The 21,708-nt window shown below is 47.2% G+C and overlaps 9 protein-coding genes across 9 annotated transcripts; all 9 read right to left on the bottom strand.

The window, feature by feature from the left end:
* Positions 1-589: 589 nt before the first annotated feature.
* On the bottom strand, positions 590-2,863 carry TEOVI_000116800 (uncharacterized protein; the record flags this gene model as incomplete). Its single annotated transcript, XM_067224448.1, has 1 exon — positions 590-2,863. One exon carries the CDS (start codon positions 2,861-2,863, stop codon positions 590-592), a length of 2,274 nt encoding a protein of 757 aa, XP_067080549.1.
* A 556-nt stretch (positions 2,864-3,419) lies between these two features.
* Positions 3,420-5,888, bottom strand: TEOVI_000116700 (PPR repeat family, putative; the record flags this gene model as incomplete). The annotated part of the gene is made up of 1 exon (XM_067224447.1): positions 3,420-5,888. The coding sequence occupies one exon, from the start codon at positions 5,886-5,888 to the stop codon at positions 3,420-3,422; it is 2,469 nt and encodes an 822-aa protein (XP_067080548.1).
* A 318-nt stretch (positions 5,889-6,206) lies between these two features.
* On the bottom strand, positions 6,207-7,031 carry TEOVI_000116600 (proteasome regulatory non-ATP-ase subunit; the record flags this gene model as incomplete). Its single annotated transcript, XM_067224446.1, has 1 exon — positions 6,207-7,031. One exon carries the CDS (start codon positions 7,029-7,031, stop codon positions 6,207-6,209), a length of 825 nt encoding a protein of 274 aa, XP_067080547.1.
* A 455-nt stretch (positions 7,032-7,486) lies between these two features.
* On the bottom strand, positions 7,487-8,554 carry TEOVI_000116500 (uncharacterized protein; the record flags this gene model as incomplete). The annotated part of the gene is made up of 1 exon (XM_067224445.1): positions 7,487-8,554. One exon carries the CDS (start codon positions 8,552-8,554, stop codon positions 7,487-7,489), a length of 1,068 nt encoding a protein of 355 aa, XP_067080546.1.
* Positions 8,555-9,955: 1,401 nt separating this feature from the next.
* On the bottom strand, positions 9,956-11,539 carry TEOVI_000116400 (Ankyrin repeats (3 copies), putative; the record flags this gene model as incomplete). Its single annotated transcript, XM_067224444.1, has 1 exon — positions 9,956-11,539. The coding sequence occupies one exon, from the start codon at positions 11,537-11,539 to the stop codon at positions 9,956-9,958; it is 1,584 nt and encodes a 527-aa protein (XP_067080545.1).
* An 832-nt stretch (positions 11,540-12,371) lies between these two features.
* TEOVI_000116300 (uncharacterized protein) lies at positions 12,372-13,397 on the bottom strand (the record flags this gene model as incomplete). The annotated part of the gene is made up of 1 exon (XM_067224443.1): positions 12,372-13,397. One exon carries the CDS (start codon positions 13,395-13,397, stop codon positions 12,372-12,374), a length of 1,026 nt encoding a protein of 341 aa, XP_067080544.1.
* A 1,203-nt stretch (positions 13,398-14,600) lies between these two features.
* TEOVI_000116200 (uncharacterized protein) lies at positions 14,601-15,398 on the bottom strand (the record flags this gene model as incomplete). Its single annotated transcript, XM_067224442.1, has 1 exon — positions 14,601-15,398. The coding sequence occupies one exon, from the start codon at positions 15,396-15,398 to the stop codon at positions 14,601-14,603; it is 798 nt and encodes a 265-aa protein (XP_067080543.1).
* Positions 15,399-15,865: 467 nt separating this feature from the next.
* Positions 15,866-17,797, bottom strand: TEOVI_000116100 (kinetoplast polyadenylation/uridylation factor 2; the record flags this gene model as incomplete). Its single annotated transcript, XM_067224441.1, has 1 exon — positions 15,866-17,797. The coding sequence occupies one exon, from the start codon at positions 17,795-17,797 to the stop codon at positions 15,866-15,868; it is 1,932 nt and encodes a 643-aa protein (XP_067080542.1).
* Positions 17,798-18,785: 988 nt separating this feature from the next.
* TEOVI_000116000 (uncharacterized protein) lies at positions 18,786-21,596 on the bottom strand (the record flags this gene model as incomplete). The annotated part of the gene is made up of 1 exon (XM_067224440.1): positions 18,786-21,596. The coding sequence occupies one exon, from the start codon at positions 21,594-21,596 to the stop codon at positions 18,786-18,788; it is 2,811 nt and encodes a 936-aa protein (XP_067080541.1).
* Positions 21,597-21,708: the final 112 nt, after the last annotated feature.

Here is a 21,708-nt window from a genome sequence, read left to right as displayed (position 1 = left end):
TTTTTTTTAAAAAAAAAGGGAAATTCCCGATCAAACTTAAGGCTCTTGTGCACACCCGTGCAGGTAGGTGTCCCACGGAATAAAACAAAAAAACTGAGAGATAAACTTGATTTTGACCAGGGAACCAGGGCCGCGTAAAGACTGTGGGTCACAAAATCACAGGGCAAATTTTGGTCAGTGCGAAGAGAGGGTTGATGGGTATGCCACAGCGGCACACATATATATTCACCGATGTACCATCCCATTTTCTACATAAGTCATCATAGGGGTGATCCCAAGCAGTTGTTTGGCAACACAAGCACACCTGCACGAGAGCACAAAAACGCCGGTGACAGCAATGAATGCACCAGTGGAACATGAGGCAGGATTTGCCATACCAACATATCCACCTCAGTGAAACATGTCTACGTTATAGTGTAAAGGGAATAAGGAGAATTAGAAGGAAACAAAGCATGACCACACAATGTGTAAGTTAGGCCTTCGCCAACCCTCCTCCAGGTCCTACCTCTATACGTACATATATACACACCTCGCGTTAAACGAAATTTGGCGAACCACGTGCCGTCGCACCACTCTAAGTGAGAGATTGTCACATAGCTGAGCTGTTGGATCTCTCACTCCTATCAATGTAGTCTGTCACCTCTCCGGTGTCTGAGCTCACATTGGACATTTTGGTTATCTCCTTCATTACCGTTTCCCGTAACCTTTTGTTGTTTTGAAGATCTACTTTCGACTGCTGCCACTCCGAGCGAGCCTGCACCAACTGGTTCATGTCTTCCTGTTGCTTGCGTTCCTCTGAAACGGAACCAGCCTTAGATCTCTGCCTGCCCCGTACATTGCGGTTTTGGGGACTACCCTTCCGACCGGCGTCTTTGGACTCATCGTGCTTCTCCTTCAGTTTAAAAGCACCCCCAGCAAGGAATCGATGGAAATCTGCCTCGCGTCGCTCCAAATCGGCTATGCGAGTTTCGTAAGTGTGCCGGAGGAATCCCAGTTTTGAAGCAAACTCGGCCATGGTACCTTCTTGTACCTCCTTTACCACTTGCTTTTCTGTTTCTGAGGATGTGACAGAGCCGTCCTTCACCCTTTCTTGATGTGGGAGCGCCTCTGTTTTACTATCACTGGTAGTGCCAGCCAGCACCGGCGCCCCATCACGGTCACTTGCGTTAGGAACCACAGAGGCTCCCATAACAGATTGGGGATGCTTTCCACCAATGTCACCCGTAGGGAAAAGAGCTAATCCCAATCTGACTTCCTCATCAATTGCATTGCTCAGCTCATCCGTGCCACGAGGAGTGGTAGGGATTGAGAGAGTAAGTATTTTGAGGAAGGTGTTTACCTCGTTCTCAAACATCAGGTTGTCGTTAAGTTCGTCTATCTGAGTGCCCAGAGTAGAAATCATGTCAATCATACTGTAAACACTCTGAAAAGCGGTTGTGTGATTGCTGCTCACGTACGATGGCATGCTCCGCGTTTCAGTAGTGGGGTGCTCGTCAGAGTGGTCATCCAGCCCGTGTAACCCCGTAAGGTGGTGCTGAGCAGTTGACCTTTGCACTTGGGGCTCGGATGCACCAAGCGTCTTGGAGCACTGCCGCCCTTGGTCACTGGCGTCATCCCGCGTAGGTGAGCCAGCCATGACTCGATCGTCTACAGGTTCTCCACTTCGCTGGCCACGGATTGCTTCGAGTGTGCACCCGACGTGCCACTTTTGCGTGGATATGTGCCCTATGCGATCCACTATCGCAACTGTTCCAGGTGGAAACGTTAAAGGCATACGCTTTTGAAGGTTATTAACAAGGCGTTTCATCTCTGACAAACTGGCTTTGCACTTACGCATCTTTGAATTCTGTATATCGTACAAACGAATATGCTGCAGAGCCAGGAAGAGAATATTCTTCCTTTCCTGCATTGCACTCATGAGGTTGTGAGTTGTCTCGGAGACAAAGTCCTTCACGGCAGAGAAGCGGGCCACAATATGTTGAAAGTTGCCCTCAACCTGCTTGAGTTTAAAACGGATGCTTGGTTCCTTCGCTATCTTTTGATCGGCCGCGCGAGACCCTCCAGTGGGAGACTGAGCACAATTCATGACAAGGTCACGAACTTCGGTGATAAGCGTCCGAGAATGGCGAAGCTGATCACTGAGAGTGTCCATAGACTGCCGGAAAACTTCTTTGGACATGTTAGCCTGATCTTGGTCAAACTCGCTATAAACCTTATCGTACGCATCCTTGCAATACCGCTGCATATCTTTGTTCATCTGCGAAAAAAGCAAAGCCATTTGATCCTCCAATCCCAAAGAGTGCAACTTTAGCACAGCATTTCGTGCCTCAAGCAACTCCACCGTCCTGTTGTGGTTGATGGCGACCTCACCGGCTTCATCCAGCATGTGTTGTAGACGAACACGCTCCTCCTCTACTTTAGCGTACTTCCCCTTCAGTTCGAGCAACTCTCGCCGAAGCAATCGCAACTCAGTGAAGTGAAACCGTTCGTCCGCGTGCCCTTCTGCAAATATAACGGCAAAGAAACAAGCAAGAAAGCGACCAAGGTTCGCCGTACGCCGAAAGAGTTTCGATGTTAGTAGTAGTAGGTCTGTTAGGGGTAGCTTCGACGATAATTGATCGTCGAGTTTAAAAATGACATCTTTGAAAGAGTTGACGTCATACACGGAACACGCAACTTCCTTCAGGGCATCCTCAATCATACTTCGTAGTCTACATAAGTCTTGGAACTGGCTAGCCGCGCACGCCTCAACATAGTTGTCAAGATTTGAACAATCAGGTGGATATGTCATTTCCGTTTGCACTGCCTTTGACGCCTGCTCTCGGCGGCGCCCGGCAGATGTCACACGCCGCAAAATAGTCATTTTGTTTAATCGTATAACGTCAACTAGCGGTCAACGTGGAAGTTGTAATTTTCTTCCTTTCCTTTGTTGTACTTTCAATTGGTACCCAAAGATATACCTTGGGTTGGCAAATGAGCACCCTCGCAGGCTTCTCACAAGTTAGACACGGACACAAACATACATGTTAACAAAAAAAGGGATGACAGGAAAGAGAGAAGCGAGGTTGACGGCGTGCGGAAAGAAAAAAAAAGATGCGATCCAATAAAATCGAAGTGATTGTCTAACGATATTCTCTCGGCAACAAAAAGGAATTCGAAATGTCACTTTATCCAACAGGAAAGCAACACCACCGATATAAGCGCGAGCGGAGGGCGCAGAGCCTCCAGATTACGAACAGTGTTTCCGTGTATAAGTAACTCCACTGTAAGTAAGTCATTAAGACAAGAAGATACAAATTGTACATTAACAGAGAGGATATACACGAACGTCATGTTGCGCAATGGTGTCAAATACAAACACGCATACTTATATAGATACATGCACATACGTATATGTACAAAGGTGAGTTCTACCCGCTCTAAAGAAGACCCTTTAGATCCGTTGTTGGGTCCCAGAAAAGATTGCGTGCCACAGCATCTGACACCAGGTGTCTTCCCTCGGCGTATTGCAGTAAGATGGACAACGTGCTAGCCTCTGGAGCTACATGGTTCATCCTCATTGTTTCTAAAACTTCATACATCGCGCTATCAGCAGCGGCGGCAAATATGTGAAGGAGTGTGTTGTACATTCTTAGATCTGGTTTCACACACTTCATGCGCAATTCGTTGAACAGGGACTTCGCTTCTACGTACTTACCGCAGAGAAGGCACATGTCAAACATAATGTTATAACAGTTAACATCTGCTTCCATATCCGGGTAGCCCAGAAGTTTATGAAAAAGTGCATCCAGCTTATCCCATTCTTTGAGTCGAACGTAATATTCCATGACAAGGGAAAAACAAATCACATCTACCTTTGGGTATTGATATTCTCCGTCGTCGCCATTTTGGAGCTGTTGAAAGACTTGTAACAACCTTTCGTCGCCCGCCTGAACGTACACACGCATCAACTCGTGATAGTGTTGTATATCAACTGGAATTTGCCGCTTGTGCATGGACTCGAGCAATTGCGTTGCAGCTTCCGCATCATTCATTGCGCGGTGTGTTTGTAACATCCACAAATAGGTGTCGGCATTCGGTCTCACTTGCCTGTACGAGTCATACATTGAATCAAAGAGTTCCACTACCGCGTCGTAGTGCTTCAAACCAAGATGATACCGTAGCACTATGTTGTACGTTTCCACGTCCGGTTGCGAACAAAATGAGTTAATACCAAGTTCCATCTCACCCAGTATTGAAAGCAGTTTGTCATCTCCAACAGCAGCTAGTACTCTGAGGTATGCGTTGAATAGTGAAACGTCAATATAAACCCCCGCCATTTTTGCGTGGGAAAGTACCGCGAAGGCCTTTTCAACGTCGCGGATCTCTTCACAAACAGTTTCCATAAGTAGTGCGAAATTATAATCGGGACCCAGACCCTCGTTGAGCATTGCGTTATAAAAGTAGTGGCAATGCTTCGCAAATCCAAAATGCAAACATGCGCGGACAATAAGTCGATAAGTGTCTACGTTCGGTTGCATTTCGTTAGCTGTGATCCGTGCAGACCGCTTTCGGTTGTCCATACCCATGATCACGTCAAGAGAAGGGAGTCCGGCCAGGTTTGCGGCATTTGATGTGTCCTTGTTTACGTCAATAGAACACAAAATGCTATCGATACTTGGATTTCTCTCCCTTGGTTGAATCTTGTTACTGTCTAAACTGAGGCTTGCCTCCGCCATCATGATAGAAACACTCATCCGTGTTGCCTCTATTTTCTCTTCAATAATGCTCGTTTTGTTATTGTTTTTGTTGTAGTGTTCCTGCATCATGCGATAAATGTCGAAAACACCAAAATCATCACACTCAATGAGTATTTCCATTACTAAGTTAAAAGTGAAGGTGTTCGGCTCCACAACCATCGAGCCCATTTCATGAAAAAGCGTCGTTGTCAGTTCAGAAATAGCTTTCATACCATGTGCCTGTTGCTCTCTTGTTCGCTTTACACTTGCGTACGCATTGCGCCCCATTACGTAGTCGAGTCGTTGCCGTACCAAACAGAGTAGTGTGTTGTATGAAACAACATTTGGGAGTACTCCCTGCTTCTTCATTTCTTCAAACAACTGAAAGGCCATCTCATAGTCATCGTGAATGAGTGCAGCTCCAGTTACTGTATTGAATGTTCGTACAGTTGGCTTAACACCCCACTCTGTCATCCCATTGTATACGCGTAAAGTTTCCTCGTAAGGTGCCTTTTCCCGAAGTGCTCCCATTAGACAATTGTATGTGTTGACGCTTGGAGCTACGCAGTTCTTTTTCATTTCCTCCATAAAGAAAAGGGCTTGGGGAACATCTTTCACCGCAGCACAAAAACCTAATAACGTGTCATATGTGGTCGTATCTGGAACAATGTGTGGCATCTCCCTCATTTGCATGTACAGATGAAACGCACGATGATACTGGCTTTTGCGCTCACAAGCGCGAAAGAGCAACTGATATGTAGTGAGGTCCGGTTGAACATTGCTATTCACACACATAGAGTCCTCCCTAATTTCATCATACAATTCGAAGGCAATATCATCAGAAGCACCTACCACACGCTCCAACAGCGAGTTGTAGGTGATAACATTGAGGGGAATAGATTCTGCGTGCATCCGTTCCAAAACAGCGTTTACAAGGGCACGACTGTTCTTTTCCTTCCGCTCCTTCAACATAGCGTTGAAGCTGGCTGTATACGGAGGGCAAGCATACACCATTTCCCGTTCTTCATCACGATTTAGCAAGTCTACATCGTTGCGTTGCTGTACGACGCCCTTTTTCCGCCGAATAACCCGAGTTTCAGAACCATCAGGATGCTTGATAAAAACCTCAGCGGGACCCTTCAAATTGATCCCAAGTTTTGCACTCATCATCTAAGCGAAAAGAATACTAACCTTTTTTTTTCGCAAACAAAACGAAAACAAACACAGAAAAGAATTGCAGAAACAAAGCACTCGTACAATTTTTTTTTAAAATAAGGAGTGACAATTAATTTGAATGCGTGTCTGCTGTTGTCACAAACAGAAGAATAATAGAAACGGGAAAAAGGGGCACGGTACCAAAAATTTGTGTCACACACTCATTTGTGCGCAAAAATGAGTGGAACTGGTACGTCCACTTTACCAAGTTTGCTATCTAACACCATCCTCGGTACTCTCCCTTCTTACCTCACGCATTTACACACCGGGACACTACACAATGCGCTGCAGATCAGCGGCAAAGTTAAGGTGATGACCGAGCATTTCTTGAAACGGAACCTCCCTTTTTGCGATATCTTCCCTCCGGGTGAAAACGAAGCTGGCTCCATCCTTACCCAGTTCCCACTCATACTGTTTACCAATCTCCCGGACGGCATCTGTAGAGTCCACCATCAATATCTTCTGCGCACGTTCAAATGATAACTTTGCGTAGGAGTGTGGGATACACTCGGCAACACCTTGGCGCACCGTTTTCTCCAGCATTCCCACAATGGGGATATACTCTTTTGACGGTGCCTGGTCGCGGGAGTTGAGTAGTTTACTGTAACTCCCTTCCATCAGATACCGCTCCAGCAGCACTGCAAAGCGGACGTAGGCATTCGGGGCATATATGTGGTTGGGTACCTTCTCCAATTCAGTGTGAAACTGTGCAATGCGGTCATCCACTAGCAGACGAACAAGGTTTAAACCTAGTATCAGTGAGTACAAGGGTGACTCTTCCAACTTCGTGGGATCAATGTCAGTGTAGTACACACTTAGTTGGTTGAAGTACAACTCAAAACTGGCGAGGTCCTCCAACCGGGCACTCACCAACACAGCGTACTCCAGAACTTCACGTGTAAGGGTAACTTCCTCCAGCCACGTAGCGCTTGCCGCGGCAGGATTGAGGAACGTTGGTAGAAGAATCAGTTGTTTTTTCAGGCCGTTGACAAGGTTGAGACAAAGGCTGTCATTATTTTGATCGTACGCAGCCTTCAACTTTTTGTAATCCACGTTGATACGGCGAACTACACCACCAACGTCGGTGGTGGTCAACATCCCTTTAATAAAATCACACTAAAAGCAACACACAGACAACTCTTTCGGGTCCAACGTACCGAGAAAGGGGCGCACCTGAATATCGAAACGTCTGTATGCTCCTACCTAAAAATACTTCACTCGCTCGGCACTGCGTGCGGTGGGAACACACAACGTACGGAAAAAGACAAATTTACCCACTGCGGTGAAATCCACACATGAAGGCAACGCGACCCACCCCAAGCGCCACGGTCACCTTGAACTGCAAAAGAATCGTTATTCGGGCACACTGAAGGAAAGCGGATTAGGTTTTTTTTAAAGGATAACGACAACCGTAATAACAGGTCACCGCACTATTACATAAAGCACCAATGTAAAACATTAAAAAAGGAGGAAAAAAGGGCTAGAGAACAAGTGGGGATCGGGATATGAAATAGCACATCCCGTAATAATGTGAAGAACTTTGTATGTGATGATTACTCGAAAAACAGGGTGGGACCACAGGCAAGTGTAATACCAGCGTCTATTCCCTCCTCTTTCTCCTCCTCCGCGACAACCGCAGTTCTCGGTCGTGCGGCACTTACACTGGCACTTGTACCCGCACTCACCCCGCGTGACTCGGATTTACGCCACCTCTTTCGGGGAATATTACACTGAGCATGTCGACCTCTACCTTTCGCGCCGGGACTAGAGCAAGTTGCCGCTGAGTTGTTTGAAATTAACAACTCCACTGAGGTATTGCTTGCAGACAGGCGAGTTGAGGGGCGTCGGCTACTAGTCACACGTCGCCTAACATAATGTACGGTATCAATATCATTAGGACCGCCACCGGTCTCAACCTCGGAAGGTGCAGCAATTTCCCCACCTCGATGGCACTCAGACTCTGACGCCGCCGCGCATTGTTGAGTGGAAGCACCTGACTCGGTATATTGCCTCTCAAGTGTGGCAACTGTGAAACGAGTAGGAAAAAATGAACCCCGTGTACACACACCGCCGCGGTCAGCTCCCTCCGTGGGAGGGGAAACACGGGCACAGTGAGGAGAGCTACTCAATCTGGACGGAGCGAACCGCACGTGCCGTACCGTACGGGGTTTCACAGTATCGTCTAGTGCACGAATAATTGTGATTGTACTCTCTTCGGAAGAGGAGTAACCGGAGCTACAAGCCCTCTCTATCGGAGACAACGTACCCACAGGTGAAGACATGGAGCACACGCGAATGGGCTCAGTAACACTTACGGGACTGAGAGAAGTTGTAGGGTCACAAATCCTTACAGTGGGAAGAGGAGATAATAACTTCCGCTGCACTGTGGAGGTAACAGGATCGTGCGCGTGACGCGGTGGTGCTATGCGCAGTTCGCATTCCGGGAGGACAACGGGGGAGGTTTGCCCTCCATCTGCTCGAAGGGCTGCTCCACCCATGGTTGTGACCTGCACCAGCAGTAGTCCCAACTCAGCTTCCTTCTGCTGCACGCGCTCACTTAGCACCTGCGCGTACCCATCCAACTCGCCTATAAGGCACTTCAACCTGTCGCAGTCACCCATCCAATTCAACAATCAAATCCTCTTGCGAATACACGCCAAAAGAAAGAGAGAACGAATACTCAAGGGACCGTTATTAAAAAACAGGGAACGGAAGGTGTTTCCCTGCACAAACACACACACTTTCACGTCCAGGTGGTCAAATGGTACTCTCGTTGAGGGCTGATCCTAATACGAAAAGTAACGGAGCAGCAGGAAGGGAAAGAGTAAAATTTTTAAGCACTGGAGATAGAACAACAGGAGAAACGGGAAAGAACTACTAGCGCACACCGCGGGATCATGTGGCTCAAAAACATTATCCGCAGAATGCCACAAACAATGGCAACATCCAAAATATTCGATATATTTCCGCCGCTGGTATCGACGAAGGCACTCGCGCAGGGAGGGGAAATCAAATAGCATTCAAAAAAATCCCACGAAAAACATTACTGGTATTCAAAATAAACGGCAAAACACCGCTAGCAACTGAACAATACATCACAACCAGTGAGCTGAATCATCACCCTCAAAACGCGAGTTTCTGTAATATTCGATAAAGTTAAATGACTGGCGATTTCGGCGATCAAAGTAGACTCCCACTTTTTTCAGTACCAGCGTAAATACAAGAAGAAAAAACGCTTGTCAATTGTATTACCTGACAGAAAGTACCATATCGATAGAACCTTAATCAAGTGAAGCCAATAGAATTTAAAAGCGTCCCCATAGAACCATTTTCCGATGAATGTGACAGGTCTGTTTATTTTACCAATATGTTGCCTCTAAATGGTAAAAGAACCATACTGACAAACTTTTGAGTCCTCTCGCGTCTTTGCGACCAATCCACATGATGCAACTACTAAACCTTAGGAGCCACAGAAACTGAATGCAAACAACAGGGGAAAAGGAAAATGAAGAAAATAGTGCAAGACCACCATCAGACTGTGTAGGATTGTAAATGACACAAATGACAAATCTACGTGATCCCTTAAACACAAAGAGGGAAAGCAAACAGAAGAAGTTGACTAAACTCATCGGAGAAGAACAAGGAAAATAAGTGGAAAAAAAAATACCATCTCCACGATCAAAGTGCTGATAGATGATTCCACGAAAGGACAAAGGTGTCCTGTCATCATTAGCTCGATTGACAACACGAATATAATATTTTCGATTAAAAAAGGGAGGTAAATACTGCACTTAGGTAAAGTAGTAGGAATAGTGGTGGTAAAGACATATAGCGACCCCCAGGATTCTATTAATATAAAAAAAAGGTACTAGAGACAGACACGAACCCTCATATGGGAACATGCCTAAAAAGAAAAAAAGCTTCAGTCAGTAACCAATTGGGGCTATCTATTTTAACAGACAAATATGTCAATTATCATTGCGATGCAACACGGTGTGCACACATTTACATGGTAAAATCACCTACGATTTCTTTGAAATGTCAAATCTGCGCTTCAAGTATTGCGAAGCATAAATGCGGCGAAGCCGCTCTATCTTACCCCCATCACCTGCGCGCTGCCTGCTAGACTCTGTAGGAGCACAATAGTCTGGTGCCCTAAAAGGATCATATGATCTCGTAGACAAATCGAATTTCTCTCTGCAGACTGGAGAAATGGAGGGGCTGAATGAGTGCAACACACTTTTTGGAGATTGGCTTACACCGCCCCACAAATCACGGCCAGCAGACACAATACCGCTATTTCTTCTACTTTTCATTACGCTTTCCTTTACGCTGCGAACACCGGTTGAAAATGACGCGTCTGATCCACGGTCACTCTTAGGTGTCTGAGAGTGCCAGGGTGAACTAACAACCCTCCGCAAAACCCTCTCACTTTCGTCTTCAGATACCTCTAAAAAACGAGGAAGAGAATTTGAAAATGGCTTCCTCTGGTACCTAAGCGACCTCGCCGAGGCATCCTTAAGTAACCGCATCACCCGCTGTACAACACTATTCCGATAAACATCAACATTTGATTGGTTATACGCATGACAACGCTTAGTCAAATTCGTTGGAGCAGGCGAATGTCGAAGGGAGGGAATATGGCCCTGCTCATCAGTACGAGTGGGGTAACATTCGCAGAGATCCTTCAACCGGACCCAAACCTCAGAACCTTCACTACCGCCTTTGGCACGCAACAGCAACCAGCGATCACCCTCGGGAGAATCTTTCTTAGCAAGTACTTCAACCACTTCTTCAACACAACGGACAGGATATGCAAGATTCCTTAGTTGCGTCATAACGTCAACAGCCCAAGTAAGGTGTTCACGAACCAACTCATTACGTTTCGCAGACTCGTCCATCAGTAATTCCTTCACTTCCAGTAAGTGGTACTTCTGCAACAATCCATCGTCGTTATCCTCATCACGTTCCTCGTATTGGAAGTTTTCAAAGGGAACTGATTGCCTTTCGTGCATATTTTGCAGGAAGCAAGAGGCAATTTTCCCACGGAAGCTCCTTTGAGAAGCCAACGTGCCTTCAGGAGGTTCTCCCGGCTTTGTTACCGGGCTGGGAAGATCGTAGCAACTTCCACTCAATGCCGTGAGAAGTCTTTCGAGACCCTCATAACGTTTGTACAAATCGCCACCCCACAGGTCCTTCAGGAAGTCGAACATCGTATGACCCTTGCGATTTTTTGCCATCGCATTGGCACCACGAAGCAACAATTCATCAATCACCGCAACAGAACCTCCGAAGGCAGCGCAGTGAAGCGGTGTCGCACCAACCACATTTGGGGAATCACAGTTGGCCCCCGCATCCAAGAGTAACCTAACAGCGCACATATGACCAAGGGTAGCGGCCCAATGAAGCAGCGTGTTTCCATCAGAACTTTTCCAGTTTACGTTGTTGTAACTCCTCAACATACGTTCAACACTCTGCTCATCACCGGTCTTAAGTGTCCTCACAGCATTCTGCATATCCTCATCGAAGTTGCGGCAGACGACCCCCACAGCCTTTTCTTTCCAAATAATTGGTGCATCCCTTTCGTTTATTTCTATGCCGTTCATGGCCACTTTGTACAAGGGAAAGTGGAAAGGGAAAACTGTAGATGATTTGAAGCCATTGTTGTTGTTTCTTTTTTCGGCATAAGGTGTCTACGCGACAACCAGTTGAAAAAGAAACAAAACCCCAAGGTAAACTGAGACCTTAAGTGTCGTCGTAGAAATGCAACATGCTCAATGACCAACAACAAATCCAGGCTGTCCATCAGATAAAATGTAACGAATAGACGACATTCCGCCCCAACAGCAGTTCTGTCGTCAAGGTAACTTCACCAAGACACCACGAAGCACCACCTGACCGAATAAATACAGAAAAAGAAAGTTCTGTGGAATGAACCTCCCAAAATGCACGTGCACTTACGAAATTATTTACGTTAAACCCAACGTATATCTACAAGTTCAAAATTGCAACGCATCCCTCACCATATTATCGCCATACAAGCCCCCAATCAACTACCTGTAGTCCATATCATACCTCATGTGAACCACGGACAAAAACGATTTCGCTCCGATAAAGGCAAGCAGTGTATCACCCACATGAAAGTTACAAAAATAATTGTGAAGGGATATGGTTTATGTACCTAGGTAACGAAAAAGGACGCAAGCCTCTGGGTGGTCCAGTATCTGTACGCTATGCACTGCCGGTGTCAGATATCGCGCTGCATCACTCAAAATTTTTGAGACATGTGAAACTCAGAGCCACCTCCCTTTCTGCAGCATTCAAAATCGTACACAACTGCAAGAACGCTACAGATTGTGATTTTGGAGTCGCAAGACTAAGCTGTGAGACCAGCTGCTGTTCTTGCCAAACGTAACCAATACGGAGAAAACGCATAGGTTAGACGAGCACAGAACCAACAATTACAATCACCACAGAAAAGGGGAAAACCCACCACATAAACGGCGCAACTCCGCCGCTGATTGCATAAAGTGCCGAATAGCACACCGAGGCAAACAATGGCCAGCATTCCCACACCACCGAACGAACACTTTGTGTCTTCTTTTCGGGGAGTTGCCTGTTTTGTCTCTTTTGTTCTCTTGATCTCAAACGCTCTTCCTCTGCCTGCGCCTCTGGGCTATCGACACACGCATCATCGGGGTTGCCCATGTTCCACCATTCATTGTCGACGCTAAAAAAACTTATATCAAACTCATCGTTTTTATCATCATCTTCATCGTGTTCCTCCTCTTCACTTCCCTGAGGAAGTGCCAAGTTGCTTCTGTGCTCTCCACATGGGGGTAAACCAAGCGACAAACGGAATATCATAGATGCTAGAAAGTACAAAGTAAACAGCGTGACAACCAGCGCTGCAAGAACCACCGATCTGTACTTCCACATTTCTGAGTTAGTTAGAGGTACAACTGGTGCAAGTTCATCCCTTACAGGGCCATCAGAAGATGCCAATGACTCAACGGACTTCACCACAGATATACGGCCCGTATATATCTTGTCGTCCCAATCGTAGAGATGTATGCCAAAGGACAAAGCACGGCGTAGCTCTCTCATGCACCAGCCGTACGTAGTGTTGTTACTCAACGGAAGCATGCGAAGCCGTAGCAGGACTCGTGTCGGAAGAAGAAGGTAAGCACATACAGAAAAGTTGCAGTAAAATAAAAGCCATGTCGACACGCATAAATGCAACCGAACAACCCACCACCGTTTCGAACGCCCGGAGCCGATGTGCGTCAAACTTGGAGTCACTTCCCTATCGGCAACCAGCGGTCGAGCAATGCCAAAAACAAAGAAGGAAGCCAGCAGGGGTAATGACCATATCAACAGGTACGACGCCGGTGGAGGTGGCTTGATGTTTCCACTGGCGAGCGCTCTATCATGTGCATGTGCAGCGAAATTTTCGTAACTCATCCATCAAAGCTGGAAATGGTGAGAGGAGAGCCCTAAACAGAAAGAAGGAAAAGTGAATGCGTAAGTAAAAGTAGCTAACGTCACCGAAAGTTAAATCACACGTTGAGCACAGGTGTGCAAATATAATCAAAATTGTAAAGGACAGGAATAAGTCCGCCCCGCTTTCGCTGATTCGTGCAACAAAAATCACCTGCTTTCCGTCACACAGTGGACACTTCACCAGCTCACCGTGTTTATCTTCTTTTTAGCGGTAACCAAACCAACGGCATGAACCACCTAGTAGGGCCAACAGCCTACTCTTCCCAAAACCATGAGCGCGGAACCATAAACGTACACTTCACCTTTAATGCGGTTACTGGAACTCCCACTGCTAAACATAAAAAAGCAATAGTGAAGGAAGAAGCGAAATAAAATGGAGTCAAAACTCCCCAATGAAAGAGAGGAAGATCAAAATCGAAAGCGAGGTTGGGACACAAGACCGTATGACCGCGAAAGTGTGCGGTTAGTGGTGTGGAGTACCAAACCTTAAGGTGAGCAGAATTGTTCTTTTTTTTTTTAAACTCTTTAAATTTACCGCTCTAAAGACGTGTCAGTCGTTAGGGACCTACAAAGTACAACAGATGCGTAAACGCTGCAAGAAAGGGGGACAGAAAGAACTAACGAAAAGGAAAAAAAACGCATTCATGTCCACCCCTCCAAAGGGACGGGCTCCAGCAATAACTGCGGCACCCATCAAAAAAAAAATGATCTGCCAGTTCATTGTTTTATTCCCCCACTCGACTAACTGTGGTTCGTGCACCACAACGAACAAACGGAAGCTGGAAAAAGCTCCAAAGGGTTGAGAGGCAGCTCTGATCAACGTGTCAGTTGGCAGAAGCACAACAGTTATGGTGTGAAAAGCAGGGAACCAGCGCGTGTAGCTGCTTGAACAACAACCCCAAATGAAACATTGAAGCGATGTGTGAAAACGAGAGACGACAAAAGCACTCGTCTATATGCATATGTGTACACTACAACTGGCATTTTGTGTGCAGGGACCTGCGAAAGCACGGAGATAAATAGGCGAAAAGTACAACATACCACCGACGCAGTATACCCATACCTTTTTGAAGAGAGTGCTCAATCCGACATATTTACTAGTGTGAGACAAACAACCTGCATTGACGTGGGCCAGCACTGGTAAAAGTCACATAATCAGTTGACTTACTTTACTACTTCAACGAGTGGAGTCAGTGCCTTTTGTAGAAACGTGCGTACAGGCTCCAGCTCCCACGTTGCAGAGGCCTCCCTTTCATTTGCCGGCGCAATGGACGGAAACTGACGGTGCTGACGACTAAGCCAAGCGAGTTCCTGTGAATCCAACGATGATGCTGACAGTGTTCCAACACTTTTCCACTCGACGGACGGGTCATTCCCGCAGTCAGTCCCTGTTTGTTCCTCTTGAAGTGAAGAGTCCTCAGAAGCGGCCACACGTGACCTGTTATTGGCATGGGCGTTCAAACCCCTATTATCAAACCGCACTTTCGACAGAATAAACGTTCTTAACTTCTCAATATCAGAAACCACTTTTGCATCGAAGAACGAGCACTTCTCCATTAGTGCTGACACAAACGGGGTAGCTGAGTGTAATTCACGAGGCTGACCTAAACTTATCCACGAATTAAGTGACATCACCCCCCTAGTCAAGGAAGAACCAAACCACTGTAAAAATAGTTCGTGAACCTCGGCGGGATTTGCAGACTCCCCAGAAGTCGAGTGATGAATAAAGAAATCAACCACACCAAACTTCAGCGAAAGGGTTTCCTTAAACACATGAAGGCGGTATGGTACAATCTGACAGCCGATTTTCTCGAGGTTTTGCACAGACTCACATTCACTATCAGGAACAATTGCGGAGGATATCGACTGTAGAGTAACGGGGTGGGGAATACCTGCGAGAATGCAGTGATAATAATGCGTTGCCGTTCGTGGATCAAAATCTCGCACTTGAAGTGTGGCCATGTCTGCGATTTTGGAAGGCGAAAGCCAGTTGAAAACACTGACGTAACAGCCAACAGATTATCCAAGAACTTAACTAAGATGCCTAAGGCCACACACACACGTGCCCGGTTTATCCAACAACACCTGGCGGGCGCAAACAAGCGGTTACCAGGTATCCTTACAATGACCCAACCTACGAGGGAGGTGGCGCTACGGAGAAAAGCTATATATATATATATATGTCAGGTAGATGAAATAACGGGAGACAATGATTTAGAGATGAATAGGTCGGAAAAAACCAAATCGTTGATTGTAATGCAACAAATTTCAGCGCCGCAAGGAGGATCTCATTTACTTTGTGGTGCGCTACCGCACACAGTCACGCACGAATTCCCTCAAGCCGGGGCACCCAACATTCCGTTACAACCTAACCATCACAGTGGAGATATCAATCTGAGATAGGGCAAAAGATGGGTAATATCAGGTGGTTACCACCGTTTTTTGCGTCGCGTGGCACACCAAGAATTCACGACACTAGCTGTACTCTTGATATCGGTCACATCCAAACCGAAGCGCTTCATATCTTCGTACAGTTCTAAAACCACCGTGTTTCTGTCCCGTCCACAAGGAGGATGCCGCTGCACAATTTCCAGCAGCATCTGATACAGGCGTTGCGTCCCCTTGACGTTCCGCTCCATCATCTCATCATACAACGCCCACACAACAGGCCATTCTTCATGGTGCCTGCAATGCAAAACCATTACTTCATACGTCCTTCCGTTCGGTGGAATTTTCCACCTTGGGACAGGAATTTGCGGTCTACTTCGCCCCTCATTTTTCGAAAATGCAATGGTGTCACTCCCAGTATCATCAGAACCTAAAATAGTCAAAGGGGTGCCACGGATATCCGTGAGGAGGTTGGCATAATCCACATCCTCAGCACTTCCACCGCGTGTAATAAGAAGCATCTCGTTGCAAACATCAATGGTACGGGATTCCTCAGGGCACTCGTCGTACCACTGTCGCGCACGCTTAAGCCGCCTCTTGCGATGCGCATCGTATGCTTCTTTTGTTCCATCAGATTGAGACAAATTCTCTTCACTGCCGCACAGTTGATAATGCGGTTGCCGAAGCGCGGCTATGAGGGCACTGTATATTTGGCCATCACGTGGAACATTCAGTTTCTCCATCATTTGGAGTACACGTGCAGTTGATTCTTCACTATTGCATCGCCGCAGAAGACCGGAAAAGTCACCTACCCTGAGCCCATGACCAATAGAACCCACTGCTTCGTCCTTCCCATCTTTAGAACCCTCGGACCTCAGCATGTGTGCGACTCTGGCTACCCGTGCAGTGGTTTCGTTGCGACCACTAAGCGTTACATGTTTTTTCTCCGCCCAGTTTTCTAACTCCAGTACTAATGAGGTGCGAAACTCCTTCTCACGGTTATGTGTTTCCTTCGTGGGATGTAGAAGTGGAGACACAATATCCTGTTTTGTATCTGTGCGACACAAAGCTATTAACTGGTTACACGTCCGCTCATTCATGCGATATTCTACGTAACCGATGCGTTTCATCACATCCCACACCCTTTCCACCTCCTCAATGCGGTGTCTGCTAAGCAGCAACTTCATCAGTAAGTAGTAGTGGCCACCACTCCATCGAAGTATGCCGCGATATCGCTCCAGATTCATTGCAAAACTTCCTACCGGCGTCGTAGCGTTAAAACGGTGCAACCCCTCAAGCATTTCATTGTTTATTACACTGTCACTGCTCCTCATGGCGGTAAACGAAGTGTCTGCGCCCTTACCATTATTGCAGGCGGTTTGAATCGCCGACTCAAACATGCGCATCGACTTTGGCCAATCCCCAGAAATGAGACAGTCCCGTAGCGTGTCCATCAATCCATAACGCACTCCAGGTGTCAAAGTCCGATCTTGAACCGCGCTTGTAACCGTAGAGCTCATAGGATTGTCATTACCCAACACATTGTCTCTTGTATTACCTGACAAATCTACCCTCGCTCCCTGGGGCTCCGCAGCCACCGTTGTAAAGCAACTGGATCTGTCTCCAAGGGGTTTAGGCAGAACTGTGTGTTTGGGGATAATCGCTACATTAGGACCTGATTCACTAGAGATATCCACTTCACTTCCCACCGTCAGGTCCCTCCACAATCTCTCCTTAGCCATGGCCGCTTTCGTGGCCTTCACCATCGCGCCGAAATCCGCATCCGTGAGCCTTAAGGAAAGATTCAGCTTTTGAGCGGAATCGGAAGAAACTACTTTTGAAGGGTCACCCACAGAGGCAGCGGTTTTGTCGGTGTCTCGTGTTGATTCTGTGGAGTTGTTACTGTGATTGAATCTCACATGTGTCGGGGCACCAACTGCCGTTAGTCCCAGTAGCCGACGACAGGCAAACATTGATTTTACCCGATGATTTACCTCCTCCTCTGCCCGTACCGCTTCCTACGACCCTACCTAAGTTGGAGAGGCAAACTATATATCTACAGTCTCTGTGGTTGCCGATAAGTCATAAAAATGTGAAAATAACAGACAAAACAAGCGATTCCGTTTTAACGAAATAAGATAGAGGTAGTTGGGTATCCTCCTCCACACAGAACACTGTGAACTATCATGTAGAGGTTGTCACAAACTACAAGGAACGCTTTTCAGCACTACCGAATTATTAAATCGAGAACAAGAGCGGATTTTGCACCCACATTTTCTTCTTTTATATGAATAAGCACCGGACAGTCAACCGAACGAGTTTTAATCGTAACTCCTGAGAACCATCGGTCCACTTTCATTCACTCACTTTTTGGCTTTACACAGCGCGCTCGACAGACCTTATTTCTCGTTAAAAAAAACAACGAATTACTTCTTAATATCTTCCGCTTTCACCGTTGTTTGAAGAAAGTAAAATGAAGGAAAAATAACCCCCACGACCTAAAAATTGCTCACACCCACTACTACGGAGTAATGATTAAGGTACTCTAAAGGTCAATATAGGAATAAGAAAATAATTTCTAAGAAAGGGAAGGAGGTAGAGAAAAAGTAAAGTTACACAATGAATCTACTAAAAATACACTAAATCATATTCACCCCCTCCTTACCACCGGTTTTCGTGACCCTGGTCACCTTTCCTCTGGTACATTTTTGCTGTGTTCACTTCACACATCAGTACGCGGTCACGGGTATGTACAACCGACCGCCGCGCCACCTGGTGAAAAATAGAGGACTAATACACGTCTCACCACCACTCTGACATCGTAGGTTTAACTAAATAATACTCCATTTTCTCATTTTACCTTTTCCCCTTTCCTGTTGGTGTGGCACGTGACGTATCCCACGTCGTTCATTATAGGGTTGTGAAGTATATACACGGTAACCGTTGTGAAATTAGACAATTCTACTTTCCTCCCTTGTTGAAGCGACGAACGCGCCGGCGTCTGTGTTTCTTTGCGTGGCGTTTCTCTGACACAAGTTTCGTTTGCGTAGTGCTTCCAATTGGATCGTCACCTGTGGAGGATTGTGATGACCCTTGAGGAGAGGCCCCTGCTTGTCGTAAGTCTCGGCTGGGAGCTGCATTCGCCTTCAAAATGTGTGGGGATTGTGAAGTCCGGTCAGTATCAGAACTGGCTTCCCTTTCCCTTTTCTCACCTGCTGTGAAATTCAGGGAGGCAGCAACAGCCTCTGAAACCTTTGAGGCGCATAGCTCAACTTTACCTACTACCTTCTCACTCCGACGATGTTCCTTCGCAATGTTGCTTGCTGTGGTCCCCAGTTGGTGTTGCTCCCAGTGAGTTTTTTCGTAATAATGCTTCCGCGGTTGGGAAGCCGCGGTCTGTGCAGTGGATGAACTTCCTGACAGCTGTCCTGACGCCTGATCATTGCCCTGAGAATGTGACGGTGTACAACACGATGTCTCAGACGTTATTGGCTGGTGAGCCTCTTCGCTTGCCTCAAGTATATGTGAAACCATTAGCAAATCAGTAGGCAGTTTTTTGTTTTTAAAGCGAGAGCCGGAGCAGGGCGATGAGGAACTCGAAGGTACCGATTCCCCTTGTAGTCCTGGGCCTGCCTCCAGGTATCGTCGCTCTAGATCAACTACTTCCCGCGGTTGGACCGTTGGCTCCTTATTTAAGTCTGTGCGCATCGGGGGAGACCACTTTCCCCCATTCCACACTGCACATTCTCCGATAGGAGATTCAGCCACTGGACGGACCAATCGACGGGCACTCATTGGAGACTGAAGTGCCGATATTAGTGTCACAGGACGAGGGAGATTCGATGTATTAGAAATAAATAGCGGGACTCCCTCTGTTGGAGGCGGTGTGTGCGGTTCCTGTAGAACAGGTGTGTGAGGAATGGGACTTTCACCGGTAACCAACAGTAAACTCCCGCGTGAATTCTCATCTTCCCGCTCTGCAGTGTTGAGCATGGTGAGCTTATGCTCCATTCTCACTTGCAACAAGGGTGTTTGCGGCCGTGGCGACACCATTTCACACAACGGTGATGAATACAGTATTTGATCCACGGGTGTGCAGAGGGCATTCACACATTCATGTGGTTTCTCCGACTCTGCAGAGGCATCGAGTCCGTGCGTCAAAGTATCAGGTAGCCACTCGCCGCGGTTATCCCTTGGAGTACACAACTCTTCTTCCCGATTATTTAGGTCACTGTCGTTTTCCAACTCTTCGTCTTCACCACTAACGTGTTGGTGCAGCTGACCATCCGCATTCTTTTTATCCTCAACTGCCACAGTAGAGCTCTGGCTTTCTTCCATATCAAACATGAGCTGTCGGTGAGAATTCCTCTCAATTTCGGTTCCGTCGAATTCACTTGTGGTGGGGCTGCAATCGAACGTATACGACGTCATGGCGGATGGTCTGCAAGCAGCTGCAGCTTTGCATCCTGGTGACGATGGAGACATTGAAACGATATCACTTTCACCAGCAGGAGAAGCCGCGGCACTCACCCTGGTCTCCTTATTGTCCCTACTGGTTTCAATTTCACAGGGTGGGGGCGCATCTGATTCCTCATTGAGATGAATATCAACTTCACATAAACCACCGGTAAGAACGGAAGAACTGCCCACAAAAACCGACTGACATGTAGACGACTGCAGTAACAATCCATCACAGGGGTTGCAGGTTGCCTCCTCTTTCACGACCGGAGGAGAACTGTCAGTGCTGATGCGAGTCTCCGCCACCAACTCTTGCTTAATGGACACGCCCTGAGAAGTTGCTGGGGACAGCGAAACGGCCAGACTCTCACGAAGTTTAGGGGTGCGCGGTGTGGGGAACTCGCTTAGGCGAAATGCGGTGACCGTTTCCATATTTTCGTCCGAGACACACCTCAATGGGGATGATCCCACATGCTGATTCACCATTTCCTTAGGTTCGGCGTTGGAGACACTCCGAGACCTCGGAAGAGGAAACCGGTTGGTAGGCGAGGATGAAACTGTTTCTGAACCCAGCGTCACTGCAGGCTGCTGTTGTTCGTCGTGTGTCGTCCCGTTTATCGCAGTGGTTTGGGTAGAGGACGGTAGGGGAGATGGTGACCTTTCGCGCGGGGCGGAAACTCTTTTCCCATGTTTTGGACCCAATGGCGGAGTTAATATTTGCGCCGATCTCGATGTATTAGGAAAGTTGTTCCATGGTGTCATCTTCTCCTTGTTGCGGGCGCTCGCCAGAGGTGTACGCCTGCGGAATCTTGATGTAAGTGAAGTTGACGGTGAAGTAGACACTGTACGCGAACGTTGTCGCTTCAACATCCTCTTGATCGGAGGCGTATCTTTCTTTTGTTGCAAATTGCAGAGCGATCCGAACGGCGGCACTAATGAAGTACGGCGGTTTGAAGTGGAACGAGTTGCAAAGCATTGAGAAAGCCTCATGTGAGGTGCCGATCGTGAGCGGACAAGTGGAACATGGGTAGCCTTCCGTGGCTCGCAGCTGCGTGGACATCGGGAACAAGATGAGAAGCCCTTTCGCGTTTCAGCGGGCCTTTTCTGGACCCCGTTCACCGTTGTCACCACAGGCGATTGAATCCGTGGTGGTGGAGACCATGAAGGCCCCCTTCCCCCAATGCCGAATCGCATCTGAACAGGTTTTTGCGATTCACGCTCCAACAATTCACGACGACGTCGTATAGCTTCAAGACGATGGAGCTGCTGAGACCGCGTCTCCAGTAGAAAGCGATGTGGAGCCTCCTTGGACATAACCGCTACAGCTATAGTAAAGTTGAAGACGTCGTTCGCTTCTTTACTGTGTTTTTTTTTCTTTTCTGATTTTCGTTGTCTTCCCCCCGTCACTGCTACTTACAAGTTGCTA

Source organism: Trypanosoma equiperdum, assembly GCF_001457755.1.
Source record: "Trypanosoma equiperdum strain OVI genome assembly, contig: ctg_305, whole genome shotgun sequence".
Classification (NCBI taxonomy): domain Eukaryota; phylum Euglenozoa; class Kinetoplastea; order Trypanosomatida; family Trypanosomatidae; genus Trypanosoma; species Trypanosoma equiperdum.
Note: the sequence above shows the minus strand (reverse complement) of the source record. Positions and strands in the feature narration are given on the sequence as shown.